The sequence below is a fragment of the Artemia franciscana genome, chromosome 19, assembly GCF_032884065.1.
Source record: "Artemia franciscana chromosome 19, ASM3288406v1, whole genome shotgun sequence".
NCBI classification, from domain to species: Eukaryota; Metazoa; Arthropoda; class Branchiopoda; order Anostraca; family Artemiidae; genus Artemia; species Artemia franciscana.
This window is the reverse complement of record NC_088881.1, coordinates 16934508-16961518: the sequence shown is the minus strand read 5'-3', so window position 1 is coordinate 16961518 and position 27011 is coordinate 16934508. Positions and strand designations below refer to the sequence as shown.

General features: G+C 36.6%; 1 protein-coding gene across 2 annotated transcripts in view; it reads right to left on the bottom strand.

Annotated features, from left to right (window-relative positions):
- Positions 1 to 27011, bottom strand: part of LOC136039351 (fatty acyl-CoA hydrolase precursor, medium chain-like) — a 141876-nt gene that overhangs the window by 99960 nt on the left and 14905 nt on the right. For both annotated transcript variants that reach the window (XM_065723011.1, XM_065723012.1), the window contains exons 3-4: positions 21926 to 22129; positions 12208 to 12393 (exon numbers count right to left, since the gene is read on the bottom strand). In XM_065723011.1, coding sequence (XP_065579083.1) covers positions 12208 to 12393; positions 21926 to 22129 — 390 coding nt within the window. The remainder of the gene's footprint in view (positions 1 to 12207; positions 12394 to 21925; positions 22130 to 27011) is intronic.

The window sequence follows — 27011 nt, the reverse complement described above, 5'->3', positions numbered from 1 at the left end:
GGAGAGATGGCGCATAAAGCTTCTAAAGTAAAAGTTTAGACTCAGATTTTCCATCTTTTAATATAAGGTCAGCAGTGTTAGTATGCCCGTTGGACGCATGATCTTATTTATTACGTATCATTCAGTGGCGTCAATTGGAGCGGGGCATTCGCCCTATAGATTTTGTGTTCATCCACCTAGATTTTGAAAAACACGTTTTTGGGAGGACATTGATAAAAAAAATTGCCTTGGTCTCCCCCTCTTCCTACGTCTTTTGAAAATGCATTTTGTCTGCAATTTTCTTGAACTGGCACCATTGTTGTCCTTAGGAATAAACTTGCACAAAAGAGATGTAATAATACATGGTTAGTTAGATTCAGAAAGAGTAAAATCGCTTTCAACGAGGGTTAAGTAGGTTATTTTCTTCAGATAATCCCTCATTCAACTTCCTCCGGCCCAAAATCAATAAATGCAGACGATTGTACTTCTGTTGACTCAAAATTATTCGGGAATTGTTCGGAGAATTGTTAAAATAATTAAAAGTTGATCGCTATAGTTTCAAGATCGTAATACGACTGTCCAAAACAAAAACCCCTAATTGCCTGTTTATTTGATGTATATTTTTTTTTATTTTCCCAAAGGCGTCTAAGGGATTCCCAGCTTGCTGGTTAGAGATCTGAGGCTAATATTATCAAACAGTTCGTGGTAACGAACTGTAGTAAGGAGCGACCCGGCTCAATAGTAAACGAAACTCTAAAGAATGAATATACATAAAAAGAATCGGATTTTCATGCTGATTTTAAATATATAAGTTTCATCAAATTTAGTCTTTGTCATCAAAAGTTACGAGCCTGAGAAAATTTGCCTTATTTTGAAAAATAGGGGGAAACACCCCGTAAAAGTCATAGAATCACACCATCGCATTCGGCGTATCAGAGAACCCTATAGAAAAAATTTCAAGCTCCTATCTACAAAAATGTGGAATTTCGTATTTTTTGCCAGAAGCCAAATCACGGGTGCGTGTTTTTTTTTTCAGGGGTTATCGTATCGAACAAGTGGTCCTAAAATGTCGCAAGAGGGCTCATTCTAACAGAAGTGAAAAGTTCTAGTGCCCTTTTTAAGTGACCAAAAAAATCAAAGGGTACCTAGGCCCCCTCCCACGCTCATTTTGTCTCCAAAGTCAACGGATCAAAATTTCGAGATAGCCATTTTGTTTCGTATAGTCAAAAACCATAATAACTATGTCTTCGGGAATGCTCCCCCACAGTCCCTGGGGAAGGGGCTGCAAGTTACAAACTTTGACCAGTGTTTACATATAATAATGGTTATTGGGAAGTGTACAGACGTTTTCAGGGGGATTTTTTTGGTTTTGGAGGTGGGGCTGAGGGAAGGGGGTTATGTGGGAGGATCTTTCCTAGGAGAAATATGTCATGGGGGAAGAGAACTTCAATGAAAAGGGCACAGGATTTTCTAAAACTACTATAAAAAACAATGAAAAAATAAACATGAAAAGTTTTTTCAATTGAAAGTAAGGAGTAGTATAAAAATATATGAATGTAAAAGTTTGTTACATAAGTTAATTCTTAAGTTAAGTATATTTTTTACAAATAAAAACGTTCGTTAAAAATTAAAAGTTATAGTTGCCTTTTTATGTAACCAAATAATCAGAGGGTAACTAGACCTCCTTCCCCACCCCTTATTTCTCAAAATCGTCTGATCAAAACTAAGAGAAAGCCATTTAGCCAAAAAAGGAATTAATATACAAATTTCATTTTAATAATTTATGTGCGGTGAGCCAAAATCAAACATGCATTAAGTCAAAAACGTTCAGAAATTAAATATAAAAAAAACTAGTTTTTTTAACTGTAAGTAAGGTGCGACATTAAAACTTAAAATGAACAGAAATTACTCCGTATATGAAATGGGTTGTCCCCTCCTCAACGCCTCGCTCTTTACGCTAAAGTTTGACTCTTTGCTACAATTCTACTTTTTAAAACAATTAAAAGTTTTAACGCAAAGAGCAAGGCGTTGAGGAGGGGACAACCTATTTCATAAACGGAGTAATTTCTGTTCATTTTAAGTTATAATGTCGCTCTTACTTACAGTTAAAAACACTAGTTTTTTTATTTAATTCTAAACACAAAAAACGAATGCTCATTAAGTATATATTTAAAAGATGGCTAACATTTCACAACTTGTTAAAATCATAAGGTTACAGTGTGATTGTTCTATGTCAAAACGCACTTGGCACATACTTCACAAAAAGTGTTTGATTTTTTATTTGTAAACTTTTTTCTCTTTTTCTCCTATTTGTTCTTTTGTTTATTCACTTTTTTGTTTATTTCTTGCTAATATTCTGTGCGATATTCCACGTACAACACTATTATACAGTGCGGATGAAAAATAGATAAATAATAACAATAATATGCAGCAAGCTAGTCTATAGTCGTTCCTGAATTGTCTCATGACAAACAAGGTTACAAGATTCAATATTCATATGCAAAATCAAAACAGATCAAGTAAATGTTTGAGAAACGACGGATATGTCAAGGCTTACTAAAATTAAAAAAAAAAAAATACAAAACACAAGTTTTTCACTGAAACTAACGAAGCAATTTTAAAACAGACAGAAATTATTATTCATACGAGAGGGGCCTCCCCCTCCTCAGTCCCTCGCTCTTCACGCTAAAGTTTTTAGTGCATTAAAAAATCGTCTTATTCTAGTTATACGGCCCTTGTGTTTCAAGAGCTATTCTTCAAGAATTGTTACAAAAAATCAAAGTTTAGCATAAGGACCAAGGTATTGAGGAGGAGGCAGCCCCTTCACATACGGAATAACTTCCGTTCGTATTAAGTTTAAATGTTGCTCCTTACTTGCAGTTGAAAAGGCGTTTTTCAATTTTTAATCTTTTACAAGCGTTGCCGGGAAATCCACCTCCGACTCCCCCTCCATGGAAAATTTCCTCATGAAAAATCCTCCGCGAAAAGTTCCCCCACGTAAAATCCCGCCCCGAAAACTCTCCCCCGCCCAATTCCATCATTTCTGAAAATTCTTCCCGGATAATTATCTGCGGACAATTCTGCCAGAAATATTTGCCTCAGCCTGCTTTCATTTAAAAAAGACTAAATTTTTTATTTAGTTTCTAATAGTTTTTCAAATAATATCGAATCCCCACAACAAAAGGTTTTCCTGTGGAAAATTCCCTTATGGAGAATTTTTCACTCGGCAACCCCCTTCCCCTCCCCCACAGCAGAAAAATCTCCCAGACGATTTAAACCCTGCTGAAAATTTCCCCTGGATAATTCCCCTGGAACATTTCCAAATGCAAAATTGAGTTGCCAGAGAGAAAAAAAGACAAATAAAAAGAACTTCATACAGGAATTCTTGCAAATTCCCTCCCTGTACAATGTCCCCTGGAAAGTTCACCCCTGTAAGCCTTTCACCCCACGGGAAACATTTTACGTGGGACCTCCCACCAAAAAAAAAACAACTTCCGAATAGAAAATATTAGCAAATTTAATAGGCTAGAGCCATTGAACAAGGAACTAATTAACCATAATAACCAATGGACAAAATCAAATAAGGATTTTTTTTAAATATAAAAAAGGTAGATGTGGGAAAGAAACAGGTTAATATTTAAGGAGTATCATTTAAGTCATGGCAGCACCTTGCCTTAGTTACAGTAGTAAGATAAGCTTTCTTATATCCACTGTGTTTAGTAGAAAGTCACGTGTTTTATTCAGTTTTCTTCATGCGTACAACATATTTTATTGGTGAAAACTTATGAAAGAGAATTGAAACTTAAATCAACATTTGACATTTTTAATCAAGAAAATTTTGATAAAATCAAAATCATAATTGAGGTGCCAAATTACGAAAATAAATCTAAGTTCAGGCCTAAAGTATGCATCAAAGTCCCAAGAAAGTATGATAGAGAACTTCAAACGCAATCATAAGGCTTCCAGTCAGCCTTGGGAAATCGATTCTTCATTTACTTCATTTAGGTTGTATGTTGTTTTGCTAAAGCGATAATATTGCTAGGATACTGAAGGTTATAAAAATTTTGACAGTCGTTGTGCGGTTGTGATTACTTGATTGTGTGTGCTTGTGTGTAGAAATTTTGGATGTTGCCCTGGTACTATCTCATTAGCCCACTAGTTAATGAGGGGATGCCAAGCCAGCATCTGAGACTTCGTACTTGACAGAGCATCGAAATGGGCTGAAACAGTCGAGCCAGACTTATAAGTAACTATTTGATCAGCATCTGATGTACATTCTAATTAATCCTGGTAATTCACCAATTCGCAAAAGCAATACGCTGAACCTAAGTGAAACTGTTGTTACTCTGAGGATATTCACCGAAACGAGCCAAGGCTCAGTCCACAAAGGCTAAATGTCTCCAAGCTACAGCTGGTAAAAAGTGGAGACGTCTAAAGTCTAAGTAAATATACATAAAAATATTTGTCATTTTTGTCTGATAGTTCATAAATGAGCCAGTTTGGCATAAAATTCAGCTTTTCTTGAACGAGATAATAACAGAGTAGGAAAAGAGTCCCAAAAAATGGAGATACAAACTCCTGATCTAAAGTGGTCTCTCTTGAATCTTACGATTTTAACATCTCTTTATTTTCATAGAAAATACGCTTTGATTCCATTTTGTACAAAAATCAATAACATTTGAGTTTCAAGCTTCTAAGGCATGGGTATGAAATCTGTCCATTTTCAGTGTGTTTTAAGTCATATTTAAAACAAAGGGAGAGTGTAATGCGATCAATAACAACTGATGTTTGTCACTGTCAGCCAATGAAAACCACTCTCGCTGAAAGAAAAATGGCTTTCATTGGCTGTTACAGGCGAAAAACCACTCAATTGCAATAAGCTATATTGAACTAGGGGACTGTCACAACAATTTCAACTTGTTCAGTATCCATTCAAGTATAATACCAATGATTATTTTAATATTAATGTGCTTATAGCTGTTTCTACCTGTCTGGAAGTGCCAAGACAAGTAACACGATACTGATAAGCCTGATAATAAGCCTGTGATAATTCTTAAGTTATTTTACACAAGGTTAAAGATTAGACACGATTTACCACTTTGAGATATTAGTGCACTTAAGCGAAAAGCCGTTGCTAATGGATGGTTCTGACTGGGGAAGCCTAAAACTGGCTAATTATCGTAGTTAGTGACTGGCTATTGTCGTTTCAGAAACAGTATACTTAATTGTTATATTTTTTTTTGGAATGAAGCAATCTACACCTTGACTGATACTATGATGCATTTTAAAGCAGAAAATCATAGCTATTGGATGACAAGCATCACCTTTGGTGTAATCCTCAAATTTGGAAAAAAGGAAAACTTCAAGAGGGTTGGAGGTGCCACTGAAATATTTTTCCGTGCCAAAATTGAGCGACAACCGCAATGTATTGCAAGATACTTTGTTGTTCTGAATCGTATGAATTTTTGCATCTTGATTTGAACCAAATAATTGATTTCTACTGATTATCATGAACGTAATGACAATACAGCTCGGTTTAGGCTTAATTCCTTCAATATAGTGCTTCTAAAAGACTTTTGGGAAAGGGCTCCCCAGACAGTCTGACCGCGTCCAGGGAGACAAAGTGTCTAAAAATAATGCTATCGGCGGCGTATCTGGGGCCAATTTTGATTTTTTTTTTTTTTTTTTTTTTTTTTGATTTTCTGTTGTATAAAAAAAACATAGGATAGAATACTAATTGTTCATTTTATGACTATAAAGTTCAGGGAATTAATTATACTAGTATATGCCCCTGTAGAGCCGACTGACGGAGATGGTTCCAATGCAATTGAACCACCGTGTAACTGAACCCCAAGCAACTGAAATGTTGTAACTGAACTACCGTGCAACTGAACCTCCGTATCACTGAGCCACCGTGCAGCTGAACCACAGTGCAACTGAACCCCGTTGCAACTGAGCCCCCGTGTAACCGAACCCTCGTGCAACTGTAACTGAACGTGTAACTGAACGTGTAACTGAACCGCAAATAACCCGGGTCATTGTGCAACGCAACCCTCGTGCAACTCAAACCCATTAAACTAAACCCCCGTGTAACTGAACCACCGTGCAACTGAACCACCGTGCAACTGATCCACCGTGCAACTGAACCAACGTGAAATTGGACCATGGTACAACTGAACAACCATGCAACCGTTTCACCGTGCAATTGGACCCTTGTATAACTGAACTCTCGTACAACTCGACCAATGTACTTAATTTGGGTAAAACACAAGTTAGAATCTTTACAAGTTCAACCTTGTTGAAATTATTTGCTTTTTAAAGAAATGATATAAATGACTGTCAAGGTAATTAATAAAAAAACTCTAGTTTTGTTGTCACGAAAACAAAAAAAAATTAGACGTCAAAAACTCTTAAAGCCAGATTTATTTCTACTTTTTTATGTCTGCTAATGGAGGTTCCCTTCATCCCGTCACTGTCTACGGGTCTCGGCGTTTACCCTCGCCCCCCTTCTTCCATGGAAATAGCCTCCCCTAGAAAATACCCCCCATTGCCCCCTAGTTATAGTAAAATACCCCCTGTTATTTTTTAGTTTAGTTTAGAAAAGCTAAGGAAAGTGGAAAAGAGGACTTTATGCAGAAGTATTGCCCCCCCCCCCTTTCGTGCAAAAACTTTCTTCTTCTGTAAAATTTTCCAGAAACTCTCCCCCCCCCCCTGCTTTAGAAAAATCCCACATGAAAATGTCTGTACGTGTAAACCTGAGGGTATGAAGTTTAAACTTTCAGGGCATGTTGAAGGAACGTAGAAAAAAGCCTAAGAGTGCAACCAGTCCCCCTCCCATATTTTTGTAGCTGCAATCTCCTCAAAGAAATTTGATCAAAATTCCTTATCTAGATTGACAAAGGTCAGATATTTTCAACACATATATTTATTGCTTAACGTCCAGAAAGGTCCGATTCATCTAAAAAAAAATAGAAAAAACAGCTTTAATGGATCGGATCCTGTAAGTAAGGACCGACACGGCTCAATAGTAACCGAAACTCTAAAAACAGAATTTTGATACCATAGATACATCGAAATATGGTTTTTATGCTGATTTCAAATATGTAAGTTCCATCAAATTTAGTCTTACCTATCAAAGGTTACGAGAGCATTAACCTAATTTTCGAAAAAAAGAGAAAAACACCCCATAAAAGTCATAGAATCTTAATGAAAATCATACCATCAAATTCAGCGTATCAGAGAATCCAACTGTAGAGGTTTCAAGCTCCTATCTGCAAAAATGTGGAATTTTGTATTTTTTGCCATAAGAAAGACCACATATGTGTGTTTACTTGTTTTTCGTTTTTTGTTCTTTTTTTTCTCGGGGTGCTCATGTCAACCAAGTGGTCCTAGAATATCGGGAGAGGGCCCATTCCAACTGAAATTAAAAGTTCTGGTGTCCTTTTTAAGTGACCGAAAATTGGAGGGTAACTAGGCCCCCTTTCCACGCTCATCTTTTCCCAAAGTCACCCGATCAAAATTTTAAGATAGCCATTTCGTTCAGCATAGACGAAAATTCTAATTAATATGTCTTTGAGGATCACTTAACCCCCCCCCAGTCCCCGAGGAAGGGCGCTAGATTATGAAATGTGCCCATTTCTTACATATAGTATTGGTTATTGGGAAGTATACATAAGATTTCAGAGGGATCTTTTTTGCTGGGGGGAAGGGGAGGTGGTTACGTTGGAGGATCTTTCCACGGAGGAATTTTTCATTAAGAGAGAGCCGGATTTCCCGGCATTATTTAAAAAACGATCAGAAATTCAATAAAAAACAAGTTTTTTCAACTGAAACTAACAAGCAACATTAAAACTAAAAACGAACATAAATTATTGCGTCAATACCTCGCTCTTTACACTAAAGTTTTTTTTACTTTCAAAAGAGCTATTTATTCTAATTAAACGACCTTTGTGACTCAGGAGTCATTTTTAAAGAATTGGAACAAAATTCGAACTTTAGCGTAGAGAGCGAGGTATTAACGAAGGGGCGAACCCCTCATTTGCTCAATAGCTTCTGTTCGTTTTAAGTTTTAAAGTTGCTCCTTACTTTCAGATGAAAAAACCTGTTTTTTTATGAAATTCCAACAAGAATGAACATATAAAAATTCTAACTTATGTTTTACCGAGTGATATTGCCTCGTATTTTTAGACTACAGAAAAACTGAGTTCAGTGGTTCAGTTGTACGAGGGTTCAGTTGAAAAGTGGTTCAGTTGTACGAGGGTTCAGTTGAAAAGTGGTTCAGTTGGACGGTGGTTCAGTTGGCTGGTGGTTCAGTAGCACGGTGGTTCATTTGCACGGGGGTTTAGTTGCACAGGGGGTCAGTCACACAGTGGTTAAGGTAAATAGGGTTGAGATGCACGGGGGTTTAGTTGCACGAGGGTTTAGTTAAATGGGGTTCAGTTACCCGGTGGTTCAGTTACACAAGTGTTTAGTTGCACGGGGGCTCGTTTTTACAGGGTATTAACGTTTATACAGGGTATTAGTTGCACGGTGGTTCAGTAAAACGGGTTCAGTTTCTTGTGGTTCAGCTACACGGTGGTTTAGTTACGCGCACACAAAGGAGATACTAGCCACTCAGATGAATTTTAATTACAGTTACAGGAGCAAAAAGACAGGGTCCCCGGTAGAAATATGGTGCTTTTACTAGGAAATTCTAACGCCCAGGTCGGTAGAAATAGGGCTAGATGGTATCCTAGCTTAGTTAAATTTGGTTTACGATAAAAAAACAGTAATGGCTCCAGACTTTTGCAATTTTGTAGGCGCAACAATCTAGTTATAACCAATACGGCGTTTGATTATAAAATGGCCCATAAGTTAACATGGTGTTCACGTGATGGTAAGACAACAAACTTAATTGATTATGTTATAGTAAACCGAAGACTGGCAGTATCAATACAAGATACTAGGGTATATAGGAGGGCTGTTGTGTCTAGGGTTAATTTAAAGCTGAAATTCGGAAGGGTGATTGCCTCCTGGAAATTTATGATGTTAATAGACTCCAGGATGAGAATCTGAGAGAAACTTTCAAGGAACAGTTGAATACTAAATGCGAGAGTTTAAAATTTGATAGTGTGGGAGATGGTTGGAATAATTTTAGAAAAGTAATTTGTGAAGTTGCTGATGGTGTCGTAACGACGAAAGTTAGGATGGCAGCTAGGAATATTAATGAAAATCCTTTATGCTGAATAGAGAGAAGAAAGGGCAAGTACAAAAACTAACTGAGTGATAGATCATATAAAAACAAAAGGAATGAAAAGAAGGTGGAGAAAGCATCAAAATATGCACTAAGGATTTGTGAAGTGGAGGCCATTGATAAAATTGCAGAGGATCTGGAAGATGCAGCTAGACGGTATAATAGTAAAAGATTTTTCTGGCATGTTAGTAAATTGAGAGGGAGTAGTCAATTCGGATTTGTCTCAGTTAAGAATAGGAACGGGGCTACAATTAGTGATTAGGAAAGAGCTAAAGAGAGATGGGCTTCACATTTTGAGAATGTGTTAAACCGAGATAAATTTGTAGGAAAAGATCTAGAGGTAAATGAAAAAGTTTGTGATACCTTGGATGTAAAGGAAAATTTGTTTTGTGAGAAAGAATTAGCGACAGTACTAAAAGAAATAAAATATAATAAGGCTTCAGGTGCTGATAGTGTGGTAAATGAGTTTCTTACATATGGTGGTTCTGACGTTAGGAAAACCTTAATTAAACCACTTTATAAGAAAGGTGATAAGAGTAAGTGTCATAATTATCGAGGCATTAATCTGGTCTCTGTAGGTAGCAAATTACTTAGTGATATGATACTTTTTAGACTGAGAGATGCTGTAGACAAGTTTTAAGAGAAGAACAGGGCAGTTTTAGAAAAGGTAGAGGATGTGTCGATAAATTTTCACTCTTAAGTTAGTAATTGAGAAGTGCCTGAGTTGTAAAACATCTTTGGGCCTCAATTTTATAGATTATGAGCAAGCGTTCGATTCTGTTGATAGAAGAGCTTTAGCAAAGATCTTATCCTTGTATGGTATACCAGACAAATAGATTAAAATAATTAGAGCTATATACGAGAATAACACTGCTGCGGTTAAGGTAAGAAATGAGGTTAGTAGCTGGTTGTGTATTAAAATAATGCGTCAAGAGTTACGCAGGGTTTTGTTCTTTCCCCCTTTTTTGTGGATTATTTTGATGGACTTTATCCTTAGGAATACAGGAATGGCAATGGGAGACCATGGAATCAAATGGGGAGAAAAAATTCTCCAGGACTTAGATTATGCTGATGATTTAATAATCCTAGATTGAAGTATGGGCAAAGTGAATGAACTTTTAGATGTTTTGCGAGCTCAGAGTGCTAGATTAGGTTTGACAATTAATGTCAAGAAGACAAAGTCACTAAGGCTAGAAATAATTTAAGATGAAAAGGTGGTTGGAAAATGTGGTTGAATCCCGCTTCCTAGGGCTATAACAAAAGAAAGGTTGAGATGGCTAGCGCACGTTCTACGGATGAACGATGACAAACTGTCGAAGATGTTCCTTTTCGGCTGACCGTCTAGGGCTAAACGAAAAGCAGGACGTCCTCGTCAGTCGTGGGAGGATGACATAGAGAAAGATTTAAAGGAAATGGGAAATTCCTGGGTGGGTATAAAGAGGAAGGCTTTGAATAGATTGGTATGGAGGAGGAGCGTGCGTAGCTATGTTGGCCTCCGGTGTTGCGGCGACTTGTTAGTGGTAGTACTATTTTATTCAAAACTTAAAGTTCTGGTAACTTTTACAAGATAGTGTCAAATGAAAACAGATATAATCTTCTTGTCGCTGTTTGGAAGATTATATTAAATGTTAGACAACTTATTTTGCCTTATTGTTAGCTGAAGCGTCCCGACAGCTCATCCGGTTATGTCAGTCGAACTCTACATACGCATTTGACAACGTAGGTAAGCATTTAAAGTATGTACTAGATCATCTTCAACTGCCTAACCTGACTGAATAGAACTTTTTTTGGCGCGTTTGAATGACGTCCTCTCTTTTGATGAGTCCTAAAATGAACACATGGAAAGTATTTTAGTACATAAAAAGATTAATCCAGCAGATTTTACTTTTAAAATAAATAAAAAAAAATGCCTGATGCTTTTAAAATCTGATACGAATGCGCGATAGATATTTTTGAAAATACCCTCAGGAACGTTAATTGTGAATAGTGCTTTGTTTAGAAGCAAAAGAGAAATGCCGGAAAAGATGTTACCTTAGAAGGCGAGACAGCTACAAATAAAACTGAATGCGTATTTGCAATGAGCACAAGCCACTGACATCTTGCTGGGTAACATAAATAATTGTGCCAGTTGGTGAAAATGTCACACAAAACCAACTGCACTTAACACAAGGAAAACCGAAATCATGACGCTTTTTGCAATGGCAGATGAAAACAGTGATAGATTACCGACGTAAAAAAAATCCTGACAGTTTTGGCAACGATACTCTTAGATTATCTTTCCTTTTGTATATTCTGCCAGAATCTTAAATATCGTTTCCCTTTAACTATCTGCCTCTCAGCACTTGCATTTTTAGTTAACTCCGAACGTGCCTTATAAAAGTAGATAAGTGCAAATTCAGTATATAAAAGATCTTGTTTGATCAAAACAAAGTTATCTTCAAATACCCTTTATTTTTTATCTATTTTATTTTTCATTTTCTCCTTTCCATTGTTATGTACCAAATATTACGTTGGTCTAGATTCTGCAATGGCACTTTTTTTTATAAAATCCTTAGGGGCTAATGACAAAACAGGATAATGTGTAATCGATTTGGGCAACACAAATGTAGAAATAAACTGATAATAGCCGAAATACTTAAGAAGGATTGGAAAATATCACTCCTACCCCTCCACCCTACTCGGTTTGTCAATCATCAAAGCATATCATTGGCATTCTGAGGATTTTGATTTAAATATACTAGGCATAAATATACTCTTTGTCGATTAGTAACCACAGGAAGCCCTTGGATATATACTTATCACTTTACCACACTTTGTAAATCGCTTTTAAAACCCGTATAACCCAGCCGGCTTAAGGTTAAACTGCCCTTGTTCAAAGCAGCCTTTTTAACTAATTTAGCTTCTTTCAGGTTTATTTGGTATTTTTTGTTCAATTTTATGGGAATGTCTTTTTTTTTCTTTTTTGTATTACTGAGAAGCTTTAGTTTATAACATACCTTTCGCTAGGGGACTAGCCATAAGGAGATGGGTAATAGCTCCGCCTGCAGATTCTCCAAAAACTGTAATTCTATTGGGGTCACCTCCAAAGTCATCAATGTTCTGTCTAACCCATTGAAGTGCTGCTACGGTGTCAAACAAACCGAAGTTTCCTGGCAGTGTTTTGTCTCCTGAGCATAGAAAGCCTGAAATATATTATAAATCTTACAACAAGAAATTCGGAAATAAAACTTTTTCATGTTGGGCTGTGCCAATGCAATCACCTTCCGTAAATGGGTTTAAGAAACACGGCAGAGGTTATGGAAGGACATGGCACTGAATGGGAAGGTGAAACTCTCCTAGACTTGATTATTGAGATGATTTGAGCGTCCTAGGTAAAAGATTAGTGAAATGAAGAAATTTGTGGAGGTTTTTAGAGTCTAGAGTGCAAAAAAAGATTAAAAAAACACAATTGAAAGCTGATCATTTATGTGTCTTTTCTATTTAATTTCGTAATATTCTCGCGATTCTAAGAAATATAAATAAAAGGAAATATTTCAAACAAAAAAAATATAATGAAGCAAGAAGAAAAATCACCATAAATAGTTGAGAATTGCAACCCTGACGACACATTTTATGAACTACGTCACCAACAATACCATAGCAATGATGTTTAAATCATGGGCTTCGCAAATACGGTTGATTTTATCCACCCCTCTTATTCTTCAGCATATGCATTGGAAATTAATAGTACCTGGTTAAAAAGACGCATTTCAAGCTCATGTTTACTATATGTCTCTGCAAAATATATGTTGTTATAGCCTATCCAAACATCAAAGCAAAATCCAAAATAGTCATACAGCAGGGGAAGTACAGCACCAGGTCCTCACAAGCCGTAAAGATCAAGATTTTTTTTAGATGCAAAATGTTACTTGGTTACAAATCCCAAAACAGACTTCCCCGAATATCCGAAAATCACCCAATACATTGCTACCCCAAGCAAATATGCTAGCCATTTTTGGACATACTTTGTTAACGTTAATGGACAATTATTTAAAGCCAGATGTTTTTTTAACAGTCTACTGCTCTTTAGGAGCCTCTCCCAGGCCACTCAGTGTGTCCCCGGGTGGCTTTAGTGGAACACCTTACAGATATGTAGGGTCCCTCCATAGGAGGCACAAACCAAGGGGGGACCATGTCCCTGGTGGTCCATAATAGAAACTGGGGGACCTTGCCCGGGGCAATAAATACAGGTGGAGGAGGAAAAAACCTCGAACATACACTCACCAGGGCCCACCGGTGCGTCCACAGGTCCCATGAGTTACAAACCTTCTCCCAGTAATGCGTTAAATTGCATGGTGACGCAGACCACCATCGTGGGGTTATCCTCTATAGGAGGACAGTTGCAGCAGGGTGTGAGATAGAGATGTATGGACAACAGCCTCTGCAAAGAACTGCCTCGACCCTTTCAGGGTACCTGCAAGACTGGTGACCATGCGGTCAACTCTATTCCCACTTGAGGAGTGGCACCCCTCCAGGAAATTATAGCCTAGTAAACGACACAAAATTTGCAAGGGATTCTGATTAATGGGTAATTCTCCTGGGCTTGGTCTGTTTTGGCGGGCATTTAAAAATCTGAAAAACCTCGGCCTGAAAAACCTCTTCCCTAGCTAATTTATCTACTACGGGTTGCATCCCCGTAGTACCATAATGTTTGTAGGCATGAATATATAATGAGTCGGAGTTAATAGGTTTGGGACTGTGTGTATTTCGACCTTGTTGATAGAAGAGCATCGCCAAGTACTAAATGTTGTGACCAAGATGGGCCCAGGATTGCACAAAACCTCGATTCATGCTGGAGGTCCCAGAGACTTCTTTCTGTCCGGTTTTAAGCTAGTTAAAGTGCTTCAATGTAGACTTGAGAAGATATGTTGATCCCCGTCCTGCATTGGCATCCGAAATCACTGCTTTTCCTGAGGCAAAAATGATTTCAATGATTTAAAGAACATTGAAAATTGGAACTTGGAATTTTTACGACGTTAAAAATAACTATCGAATCGATATTTCGACTGACGAATTCAGACAATGGAACTGGACTTGTTAGGAGTTTCAGAAACTCGTATCCCAGGGGTAGTAAGTATGAAATTAGGTGATATAGAATTTGTTTACTCAGGCAGGAAGGATGGGGTATATTGACAGGGAGTAGTAATCATGATGAATAAGGAAGCTACTATGTCTTATTAAGACTGGGAATGTATTAATAATAAAATAGTAGTTGCCCAGTTTATGACTAAAAAGTTCAGGGTGCCAGTTATAGTAGTGTATGCCCCTGTTAAATCGACTGACGGAGACACTAGTTATTCAGATGAATTTTACTTACAGTCAACTGAGCAAATAGACAGGGTCCCAGGTAGAAATATGGTGTTTTTACTTAGATATTTTAATGCCCAGGACGGCTGAAATAGAGATAGATGGTATCCTAGCCTAGGTGAATTTGGCGTAGGAAAAGAAAACAGTAATGGCTACAGACTTTTGCAATTTTGTAGGTATAACAATCTAATTATAACCAATACAGTGTTCGATAATAAAATGACCCATAAGTTGACATGGTATTCACGTGATGGTAAGACAGCAAACCTTCTTGATTACCGAAGACTGCCAAGATCAATAGAAAATACTAGGGTATATAGAAGTGCTGTTATTGATGTTAAAAGTGAAGATCACCATCTAGTAGTGTCTAGGGTTAATTTAAAGCTGAAATTTCGGAAGGGTAACTACCTCCCGTGAAGTTATGATGTCGGTACGCTCCAGGCTGAGAATTTGAGAAAAACTTTCGAGACAGAGTTGAACAGAGTCGAAACTTGAGAGTTTAAAATTCAACAATGAGGAAGATGGTTGGAATAATTTTAGAAAAGTAATTTGTTATGTTTCTAATGGTTTCTTAGGGAAGAAAATTAAGACCGCAGCTAGGAATATTAGCAAATAAGCTTTATGTTTAATAGAGAGGAGAAGGGGTTTGTACAACAATTATCTGAGCGATAGATCATATGAAAACAAAAGGAATGTAAAGAAAGTGGAGAAAGCATTGAAATATGAACTAAGGAGGTGTGAAGTGGAAGCCATGGATAAAATTGCAAGGATCTGGAAAATGCAGCTAGACGGCATAATAATAAAATATTATACTGGCATGTTAATAAACTGAGAAGGAGTAGTCAATTCGGACTTATCCCAGTTAAAGATAGGAACTCTTTTATAATGATAAAAAAAGAGTTTAACAGAGATGGGCGTAATATTTTGAGAATGTGCTAAACTGAGACGAAGATGCAGGAAAAGATACAGAGGAAAATGAAAAAGTTTTTGATATCTTGGATGGGAAGGAAGATTTGTTTTGTGAGGAAGAATTAGCTACAGAACTAACCGGATTAAATAATAATAAGGCTCCAGGTGATGATAGTGTGGCACATGAGTTTCTTAAATATGGTGGTTCTGAGATTAGGAATAAGTTACTGAAGATTACAAATATGATTTTTGAAAAAGGGGAAGTACCTAATGATTTTAGGAAAACCTTAATTAAACCGCTGTATAAGAAAAGTGGTAAGAGTGAGTATCGTAAGTATCGAGGCATTAGTCTGGTCTCTCTAGGTAGTAAATTACTTAGTAATATGATACTTTTTAGACTTAGAGATGATGTAGACAAAGTTTTAAGAGAAGAACAGTGCGGTTTTAGAAAAGGTAGAGGATGTGTCGACCAAATTTTCACTCTTAGGCACTGAGAAGTGCCTTGTGTGTCAAACATCTTTGTTCCTCAGTTTTGTAGATTACGAGCAAGTGTTCGATCCTGTTGACAGAAGAGTTTTAGGAAAGGTCTTATTAATTCATGGTATACCAGACAAAAACATCAAAGTGATTAGGGCTAAGTAAGAGAATAACACTGCTTTGGTTAAGGTAGGAAATGAGGTTAGTAGTTAGTTTTGCATTAAATCGGGAGTGAATCAGGGTTGCGCTCTATTCCTCTTTATATAGATTATTTTGATAGACTTTGTCTGAAAGAACACAGCAAAGGCAAAATGGGATACCAGGAAATCAAATGGGGAGGAAAAACTTTCCTGGACTTAGATTATGCTGGTGATTTAAGCAACCTAGATGAAAGTGTGAGAAAAATGAATGAACTCTTAGAGGTTTTGCTATCTTAGAGTGCTAGAATGGGTTTGAAAATTAATAAGACTAAGTCAAAACTTAAGAAGCATACTTGAGTTTATATTGTTTATTTAATTGCAGTATCCGGCATCACTAACCTACTCAATAAATTGATTTTTTTTTCTGAAGAACTGGTTCAGTCTGCCTACCAAACCAGTGGAAAAGGCAGGCAAACCTACCAGCCCCGATCCCAGGGTTGCAATTGGGGGCTCCTGAGGTACAGTCCTTATGTTTTTCTGTTAGATGCCTATATCTCCGCCTAGCTGTAATAAGACCCTTTGATAAATTCTTGTGCCAGCCAGAAGGTCCCTTGTCTTTTGTTGTTTTGTTGGCTTGTAGCTTGATTTGGCCAAATTAATTGGAGTTCACTTTGGCCTACATCATGGGTGATGTCTCAAAAAAAAAGAGCTATAGACCTCCTAGTACCAGAGAGTTGCGATCAGACCGCTCCATCCAGTTCAGAAAAGCTGAGTCTATTAATGAGTAGATTACTATACTCAGTTTACATATTAGCACGCTAAAGAACAAGCAGAAGCTAACTGCAGATTCACTTGATGATCAAACACTTAAATCTACAATGGAAGTTGTGAGTGAAGCACAGTCTACTGAGGTTGGTTCTTTGGTTGATATCTCTGTTAAAAAACTTACCTCTAGTAATGTACCTGCTGCTTTTGATGCTGACAATATGGAAATCATTAAACAAGAGGTATACATTATTCTGAAAATATATTTTTACGTGCCTCTTGAAAATTACCTAAACAGCATGACTTGAGGATGTGAAAGCTTAGATCGTCTCTTAATTTGCTTGACCCAGGTTTGTCACAGCTTCAAAAATCTCTGAAACCAATTCAATCAAATGTTGATCGTCTGAATGATCAGTTTGACCAAATGAAAATTTCAAATCAGCTGGTCCTATTTAGTTTCCTAGAAGACTCTTATCCAGAAGCGTCTGAAAGCAAATTCCTTGGATTTTCCAGCACTAGATTTGCTTGTATTCCTGTGACTCAAAATGACATAGCTTCTGTTAGAAGGACTGGAAAACAAGGCTCAGTTTTGAAACCTTGCCCACTGGTTGTGGGATTTGGTAGCCGTAGAATGTAGCAGCTCATTCTTAGAAAAAAGAAGGGTTTGCATGGTAGTGGTTTCTTTATTTCTGAATCACTCACAAAGTGAATCACTAACAAAAAGATAGATTAAGGGAGCAGCTTCACTTACGTTGGTAGTATTATTAGTAAAGACGGTGGGAGCAGTGAAGATGATAAAAGTAGAATAGCAAAGGTTCAAGGTGTTTTTTCACTGCTAAAAGAAGTTTGGAAGAATAAGAATATAATTATGCAAACCAAGATTAGAATATTGGAAGGTACAGTGATGACAGGGGTAAAATATGGCTTTGAAGCACTGGCGCTCCGAAAAGCTGCTGAAGATTTACTAGATGTTTTCCAGAGAAATTGCTTACGGATTGTTCTGGGTACCCAGGTGACTGACCGCATTTCACAGTGGGCTGTACGAAAAATGTGGTTCAATCCCGCATTATTGGGCTATAATAAAAGAAAAGTTGAGATTTCTAGGGCACGGTCAGTAGATGAAAGATGACAGATTGCCGGACAACCGTTTAGGGCTAAACGGAAAGCAGGTCGTCCTCGTCTAGGGTGAGAGGATGTCATAAAGGAAGATTAATAGGAATGGAAACTTCCTGGAAGGGTGTAAAGAGTGAGGCTTTGAATAAATTGGATGGAGGAGGAGCGTGCGTAGCCGTGTTGGCCTCAGGCGGCTTGGTGTTACGGTGACAAACTATGACAAACTATGACTAAATGACAAACTGACAGATTTCCTAAGATTATATTTTTTGGACATCCATATGGGGCCAAAAGTAAAACAGTTTGTTCCGGAATGGGGTAGGAAGAGGTCATATGGAAAGGTTAAAACCAAATTAACATATAATTTAATGAGAGGGGTAAAGGACCCCTTTTTACCCCTTGAGAGGGGTAAAGGGGGTGCAGTGAGTTGTTAGTAGTAGTAGTAGTAGTAGTAGTAGTAGTAGTAGTAGTAGTAGTAGTAGTAGTAGTAGTAGTAGTAGTAGTAGTAGTAGTAGTAGTAGTAGCAGTAATAGTATTAGTATTAGTAGTAGTAGTAATAGTAGTAGTAGTAGTAGTAGTAGCAGTAGTAGTAGTAGTAGTAGTAGTAGTAGTAGTAGTAGTAGTAGTAGTAGTAGTAGTAGTAGTAGTAGTAGTAGTAGCAGTAGTAGTAGTAGTAGTAGTAGTAGTAGTAGTAGTAGTAGTAGTAGTAGTATCCCAAACCTCACAAAAGGGCTGATATAAATGTGATGTAATCCGTTACCTTGTCATTCTATATATTTTGCATCAAAACTTCCCAATTCATAAGCAACAGATTATTTAAGTTCTAAACGATGCTTTTCGTAGGATATCAGAAAAGATTTAGTTTTGTTTCCTTGTTTTCTATTTCCTCTTTAGCGATGACCTTTGAATCACGATAGGTGAACAAAAACTTGTGTGTTTAGGGCAGTTAATCTCATGCAAGTGACTTTCTTAATTTAATAGCTACAGAAAAAAAAACATCCTTGTAATATGCTCATTAAATCTAATCAGATAGTGAAGGACTAAATGCAAAATAAGTCACAGTCAATTCATATTTGAAGATGATAGTCACGTCATGCTATATGGAAAGAGGATGTAAAAAGCCAGTACTTTTGGCCTCTTGACTTTGGATTCGTGGATTTTATCGCAATTCAAATTTTTGGTTTCTTACATTTTTCTTTTGTTTTATTCATTATTTTTGAAAATGTCTTTGATATGAAACATTTCCAAAAATGTAATATCGGACCCTTGACCCTATTTATCAGATCAATACTCCGCATTTACAATAATATAAAGTATTTTCATCCGTGTTCTAAATTTTGTTATATAAATTACTTTCAATTGCACTTCAAATGTATAATTTTCCAGCTTAAGCACCTAGAAAACGTGCTGGCTTATAGCATCAATATTCTATGTGAGTCATATGTGAGTCTAGCAATTTTACTTTATATGTGCACGCATGTTTCTTAGTAAGTTCGCCTGCTTTCCTCGAGATTTTGTGAAAAATACTTAGTTGCTTAAGATTTCGTATGTAGTTCGTAGAAGTTATTGAATTGACATTTGGTCATTAAAGGTGACTTATACTTTCTAAGCCCGCTTCTGGTTATTTCCCTTAGCCGGGTAGGTTTGGGAAGTTTTTAGGTTGACAATATATACATATCGGAGGGCCCCACCCCCTTCCAAAAGTAATATATAACTGATCAGTTTTTTTTTTCTTCAGTCTGGCACTCAAATACACCAAGTTCAAAGACCAGTAGCTAGTTTGGATAATGCCAAGAGAGAAACAGGGGAAGAAGAAGATGCTCGGTGCTTAGTTCGTTTGAAGCTGTATTTCGAATCAAAACTGTCCTGAATTACATTCAATGTGTTGTATTCAGTATGTTCAGTATATTCAGTGTATTTACCTTTGAAGAAAATAAAAATTATACACATGTAAGAATCGCTCTTCAGATGTGGAAATACAACCCAGTGATTCAGATTAGTATTTAACATGAGAAAATTTTTGGCGGTTAACACGAAGAGTTGTCTTTGAATTTAGCTTTTCTATACTTAACTTAAATTGTCCGCAATGGAAACAGTTGTATCTCTGTTCACAACCACCTTTCAAAATATTAATCTCCCTTACCACAGTATCTAGTAGTGTCTAAGGTTAATTTAAAGCTGAGATTTCGGAATGGTAACTACCTCCCGGGAGGTTATGATGTTGTAGACTCCAGGATGAAAATTTGAGAGAAACTTTCCAGGAACAGTTGAATACTATACTTGAGAGTTTAAAATTTGACAATATAGAAGATTGTTGGAATAATTTGAGAAAAACAATTTGTGAAGTTGCCGACGGTGTCTTAGGGAAGAGAGTTAGTAATGCAGCTAGGAATAATAGTGAGAAAACTTTATGTTTAAGAGAGAGGAGAAAGAGCCTGTAAAGGAACTATCTGAGTAATAGATCATACAAAAACAAAAGAAATGTAAAGAAACTGGGGTTCAGGGTGCTAGAATAGGTTTGAAAATTAATGTTAAGAAGACTAAGTATCTAAGGCTAGAAATAAGTTGAGATGAAAAGATGACGTTAAGTAAAGAAAATATTTATCAGGTGGGCAGCTTCACTGATCTTGGTAGTATTATTATTAAAGACGGTGGGAGCAGTGAAGATGTTAAAAGTAGAATAGCCAAGGCTCAGGGTGTTTCTTCACAGTTAAAAATAAAGCTTGGAAAATTAGGATGATAAGTCTACAAACCAAGATTAGAACATTGAAAGCTACAGTGACGACAGTGGTCAAATATGGCTCTGAAGCATGGACCGTCCGAAAAGCGTATGAAGATTTGCTAAATGTTTTCAAGAAAATTACCCACAGAATATTCTGGGTACACACCTGATTGACCGTATTTCAAACAGTAAGCTGTTCGAAAAAAAGGTTCAATTCCTCTTTCTAAGGCTATAATGACAAAAAAAAAACTGAGATGGCTAGGGCACGTTCTGCGGATGAAGGATGACAGGTTGCTGAAGATTGTCCTTTTCGAGCAACCGTCCAGGGCTAACGGGAAAGCAGGTCGTTCTCGTCTTGGGCTGGAGGATGTAACAAAAGAAAGATTTAAAGGAAATAGGAACTTCCTGGGAGGGTGTAAAGAGGGAGACTTTGAATAAATTGGGGTGAAAGAGGGGCGTGCGTAGCTGTATTTGCCTCAGGCAGCTTGGTGCCCTGGTGAGTTGTTAGTATTAGTAGTAGTAGTCCAGATTGTCAACTTACCCGATGTGGTGTGAGTTAAAATTAGTTGTTAACACATTGACGTCCGACAGTTTGGTAATTTAAAGAAAACTTCCACCAGCCATTGTACACCTTGTACACTTAGTATATACCATTCTAAGGCAAATCTGGAATAAGCTTTTATTAGGATTGTTTAAAAATGATGTCAGTTCATTTGTTGATAGAACAAATGAACAAAGGTTTATCTATCGCCCGTCCATGCGTCATTCCTAGGGCAGAACTAAGGTGGTTAATTTTGATTCTTACTATCAATCTTAGGTTGTGTTAGGTTAGGCTTGATTATAGCTAAGTTAGGTTATTCAAAATCCACCTTGTTTCAATCGAAACTCAAGGTACTCCATCAAATTGCCGGTCTTATCATCTTAGTGTGAAAAATATAATTAAAATAAATGCATTTAAAATGAACTGAAAAATTAAATCCGTAGTTGATATATTGCAACAGCAGAAACAAAATTCAATAGAAGCAGAAAGTGATATTTCAATGGTGTAGTCGTACCGAAACAGCAGAGGCTAAAAATCAATTAAAATTTGGTTTACAATAGAAACAGATGAGCTTGCATATTGAATAAGAGATCCTTAAAAAAGATGAATAAGCCATCATTTTGTATATAGAATTTCGAATACCACACTAGCCCGCTTGATCAGTTGTTAATTTTTTGCTAGGAAAAAACTTAAAAAATTACCGAAGACTCCAAGTCTGTAATTGAAAGTTACAAGGATTGCATTTTCACGCATCAGCATTTCAGCCCCATAAAGTTGTGAGCCACCTTGCATGTAGGCACCACCATGTATCCAAAACAAGACTGGAAGTGTTCCTCGCTGTCCCAGAGGAACAATCCGAGGTTGAATAAAGTCTGGTGAGTAGCTCTGGCGATAAAACTGAGGATCTAGAAAAAATAAAAAAAGACAAATTAATATAAAGAATATAAAATGGTTACATAAATATGAAAATAAAATCTATGAGATATATCAAAATAAATAGTATGGAAGACTATGATGTGCACACAGAAACCTTAAGCTCAAGGCTATGAGGAGCTCAGAGACAATCCACCTTTTCATAAGTGCTCTTGAAAATCTACAAGGCTCGTAGAAGGATAATTCGACAGTTATTTCCCATCCCGCAAATGATAAAAAATTAAATACTCAAAACAGCACTGAGTTATAGATTAATAACTCAAAGCTTGTTATTGCCGTTGACGATATGTTAGGCTGAGCATTATTTATAAGGTAAAGGACATTTTGCAATTTAGTATGTAATTTCTTTAAAACTACACAAATTAACGTGCGACCCTAAAAGCATGAGTCTACTCTGTTTAAAACATTAACAAAACCGAATTTGACGGAAGGAGTTGAAAAATTGGTGCTTGTGTATTATTCAGAACACACTCAATAAGTGAATTTAGGTTAGGTTAGGTAATTTCTATCACTACGTGTTCCTTGTCGTGATGTTCCTTCTCGTAATCTTCCTTCTCGTAAGAGTATAAATTCATGTTGTGTCCATTGACACATTCTTTTGTTGTGGGCAACAACCCCTTATCCTGGAAAATAATTGCCTCTTTTTCAGTCTTTGGCAAATCCCAAATCTTCATTTCAAAATCCATTATCAGACACTATCTTCTATCACTATGCGTAGCAAACGAAATTGAGTTTTGTCTTTGCGGCTACGAAATTGGTTTTTCTCATAAAACGTACCTGCATAGTAGTTTGTTTCACGAAAGAACCTAACTTCACTTATTGAGCGTATTCTGAATAATACACAAGTACCGAAAAAATTTTGTGGGTTTAATCTTTTGGCTCAAAAAAAAATTGTCTTTGGGCATATATATTATACATTCCAAACATTTAAGTGTGGTTCTCCCAACGTTTCAAGAGTTCCCTTTGGGAGGCATAAATTCAAAGAACTAATTGGGACTTGGGGCACATAAAACGCCATGGTTTTACAATTCTACTATAGTTTCTAGAGTACTAAATGTTGGTTTTTGTTGTTATAAAGAATCCCCCCCCAATCCCCCAAATAAATTTCCCAAATACATGCTCACTTTTGTTAATAAGTTCTAAAAGGATCCTCGCAGAGTATTTTGAATTTTAAGCTGATAATATCTTAATTTCAATATAAACCATTCAATTTTTTTGTTAATGGATAAAAGAAGTACCATACTTTAATTCCAGTCGAAACCCCTTTTTGTTGGCAAAAATAGAAAGCCAAATTAACGTCCATAGCGACGTGCCATTATTTTGGTTAGGATGAACCTGATAAAGGGTTAACATTCTGATACACCGCTCAAACATGTACCAAACAAAGCTAAATTAGCTTTGTTGTAGTAGGTAACAATCCTCGATCCTTTTAAAATGTCTAAGGCAACTGTTACTAGTCAAAGGTTTCGCATAGGTACTAAAAAAACGTTTGTTTTTTTTAATTCACTGCAACGAGCAACATTAACACTTAAAACAAACAGAAAATATTCCGCGTATGAGGGGGACTACCCCTTTAACAACCCTCGCTCTTTACGCTAAAGTCTTTTAAGTTCTTTAAAAACACTTCTCACTCAAAGTCAACGGCTCTTGTGTTTGAGAAGTCTTTTTTCAAGAATCGTGATAGAAATCGAAACTTTAACGTAAAGAGCGAGGGTTGAGGAAGGATAGTCCACCACATATATGGAACAATTTCTGTACTTTTAAGCTTCAATTTTGCTCCTTACCTTCAATTGAAAAAACTCATTTTTTTTTCTCTATTTAATTTCAACCGTTTTCCAAATGATTCGAGGAAACTCCCTTGCCTTCCTCCGCGTCAAATTTCCCCTGGAAACTTTCCTAAACACAAAAATCCCCCAACCAGAGGAAATTCCATCCAAAAATGTTACATACAATTCCAACTAAAAAACACTATATGGGAACATAGGAGAATTGTGTGACTCTCGGCCTTTTCTCCGGGGGCTATATGGAGTATTATCATCTCCAAAGGCATTTGAACAACGCTTAATTGAATGACTGTCTCTGAATTTTTATTTAATGTCTTTGGAAAAAAAGAGGTATGGAAGGGGGGCTAGTTGCCTTCCAATCTTTTTGGTTACTTAAAAAAATCGCTGGAATAGTTTATTTCTGTCGAATGAGCACTTTTCTGATCATCTAGGACCGTTGGTTTGGTACGATTACCCCTGCGAAAAAAACAACAACGAAAAACAAATAAGCGCGCATCCGTGATTTTTTTTTCTGGCAAAAATATATGATTCAAGATTTTTGTAGATACGAGCTTGAAACCATTACAGTTGGGTTCTCAGATAAGCTGAATCTGATGGTGCAATTTTCATTAAGATCAATTGACTTCTTTTGGTGCTTTTTTCGATAATCGGTCAAAAGTTTTTCCGGCACGTAGCTTTCGATTGGTAGCATTAAACTTAATGAATTGTAAATATTTGAATTAGCATAAAAGGCCAATTCTTTTAATTGATCATTTACTTTTAAAATTGTGTTGTTCAGGTAGCTCCGTCAGTCCGTTACCAAGAACTGTTTGAAAAGATAAACTGTAGCAATTCTATGCTTATTAAGTTATGGCTGTGAAATATGCCAAAAAACTGCCGCAATATTTCCTATATCGAAGCATGATAAAATATCGGCGGTTTATTATAAAAACAACTTTGATTTTGTCCTCACTTATATATTTTTATCCTTATTTTTATAAGCGTCTCGTGAACCCTGTTAAAGGTACTGCCAAATTAGGGTTGAAGCTAGTTAAGCGATAAAGTGGTAAAATCGCAAAATTACATGTAAAACAAATTTTCAGAATAATTCTACTATTGGTGGCTGGCCTTCTAAGTTTGTTTTCAATTATTCTTTTCTTAAGCGTTATAATATGAAAAGGCTCCTAAAATATAATTCTATAAGAAAAATCAATAGCATTGCTATAACCTAAAACGAGCAGAAATAAAGTCATATGATAATTAAAACTTATAACAAACATGAGTTACCCTGACCTAATAATGCAACTTAAATGAAATAGATTCTTAAATGGTTAATGCAGTCAAATCTAAAACGAAGAGAGATTAAACTAGAATTAGATTAAAACTAAAATGAAATTAAGAGTAAGACTATCGCTCCCTTAAACGTCATAAATAATTCCCACGGGAAACTTTGGAAATTCGTCTATTCTATCCCCTTGGTACTTGCCCTACAGGTTTCAGCCTAATAGGGCAAAAATAAACCCTAACTTGCAGTGTAAAGTGGGGATGGAGGGATCATGGGCCCTTTTGTTCCTCTTAGAAAATACATTAAATATTATTCGAAGATTAATTTCCCAGTAAAATGCCACACTGCTAAGGTTTTGCTCAAAATTTGGTAAGGAATAGTGAAATTATAGCTGAAGGGCCATTTGTCTGAACTTGACTTCCACTCATGCAGAACAAAATCTTTGTATGATTCCAGTTTATAAAAGGTGTAACATAACTACTTTTCAGATAAAAATTTGGCAGTTGGAGGGCAGTAGTGCACCTCCAATAGTACAGAATCAAAACGATTGCGAGTTTCTGATTTGAAAATTTTGCTGAATGCTAACAGCCTTCAGTTGTCAGTGGGGCAGGACTAACTGCAGCTGGATTTTTATTGCTTTTGTACCAGATCAGATTTAGCTCAATTTCGTAACAAAATTAGGACTTAGCTCTTTCTTCCACCAAAATCGAGAATTAGCTCGTTTTGCACCAAATAAGGGCTTGACTCATCTTTACTCTGAGTCAGAATTTTTTTTGGCAACTATTTAAAACCTACCTCGTTTTTACACCAGGTCTGTCTAAAATCATGCCGCAAAATGCTGCAGTTTGGAATAAGGCCATTTTTGCATCCATTCCGTCTTCAACTTTGACTTTTTTTTAGCACCAAGGCAAAACTTTCCTTGTTTTTGCACCAGGCTTGCAAGTGTCACTGTTTTGCCAATGATGTGGTTTAAAGTCCTTGCAGAGTTCTTGTTTAAGCAAAATACAATCTGTATTCCTATTGGCTAAAAGTTGGCGGTGGATGGTGATTGGAGGGATCTCAGACTGAATTTATACTTTCAGTAATAAAAATTCCCATTCCTGCCCTGACTTGACTTTTAACTAGGGGCACCATGCCTACATATTCTTTTAAATCTACCTCTGAAAAATGGACTGTTTGCATAATCTGGGTCACTAAGCCTTGATGCTCTACGAGTCATGTCCCATTTAATCCAATCCCAATGAAGCACGACATGGGTTGGAGTAAAACTATTGTCTGGTTGCCCTTCAACCTCTTTCTCCCCTTAACAGGACACTAGAGATTTCACTTTTCAATCGTATGACCCCATATCATGGAACTACATTCATCTTTTCTTTACTAATTGGTCAGGGGGAAACCAATTAATAGGGATCAGCACTACTTTTTACTGAAAGAGGTACACTGTTCTTCACTAATGCAATACTACTGTATTTACTTTTGACCGTTCAGAAAATTTCTCCTGGATATGAATGAATGAATGAACTTTATTACCCGTAAAAGTATAAAAAACACAAAGTACGGAGTATTATAAATAAACAAAAACGATAAACAGCGAAGAACAAAAATTCAAACTAACAAAAGACAACATGGACTAATTAACCAGTATCAATATGGAAAAAAGGCTGCAGAGGGTCATAAACGTGAATAAAGTTGATAGTCTTTTTACATAAATCATCACTGGAAGACCGAATCCGAGAAGGCACATCAATTAAACCAAATCGAGCAATTATTTTTTTTTGTTTCGGTGCCATCTAGGAAGCCGGAGGA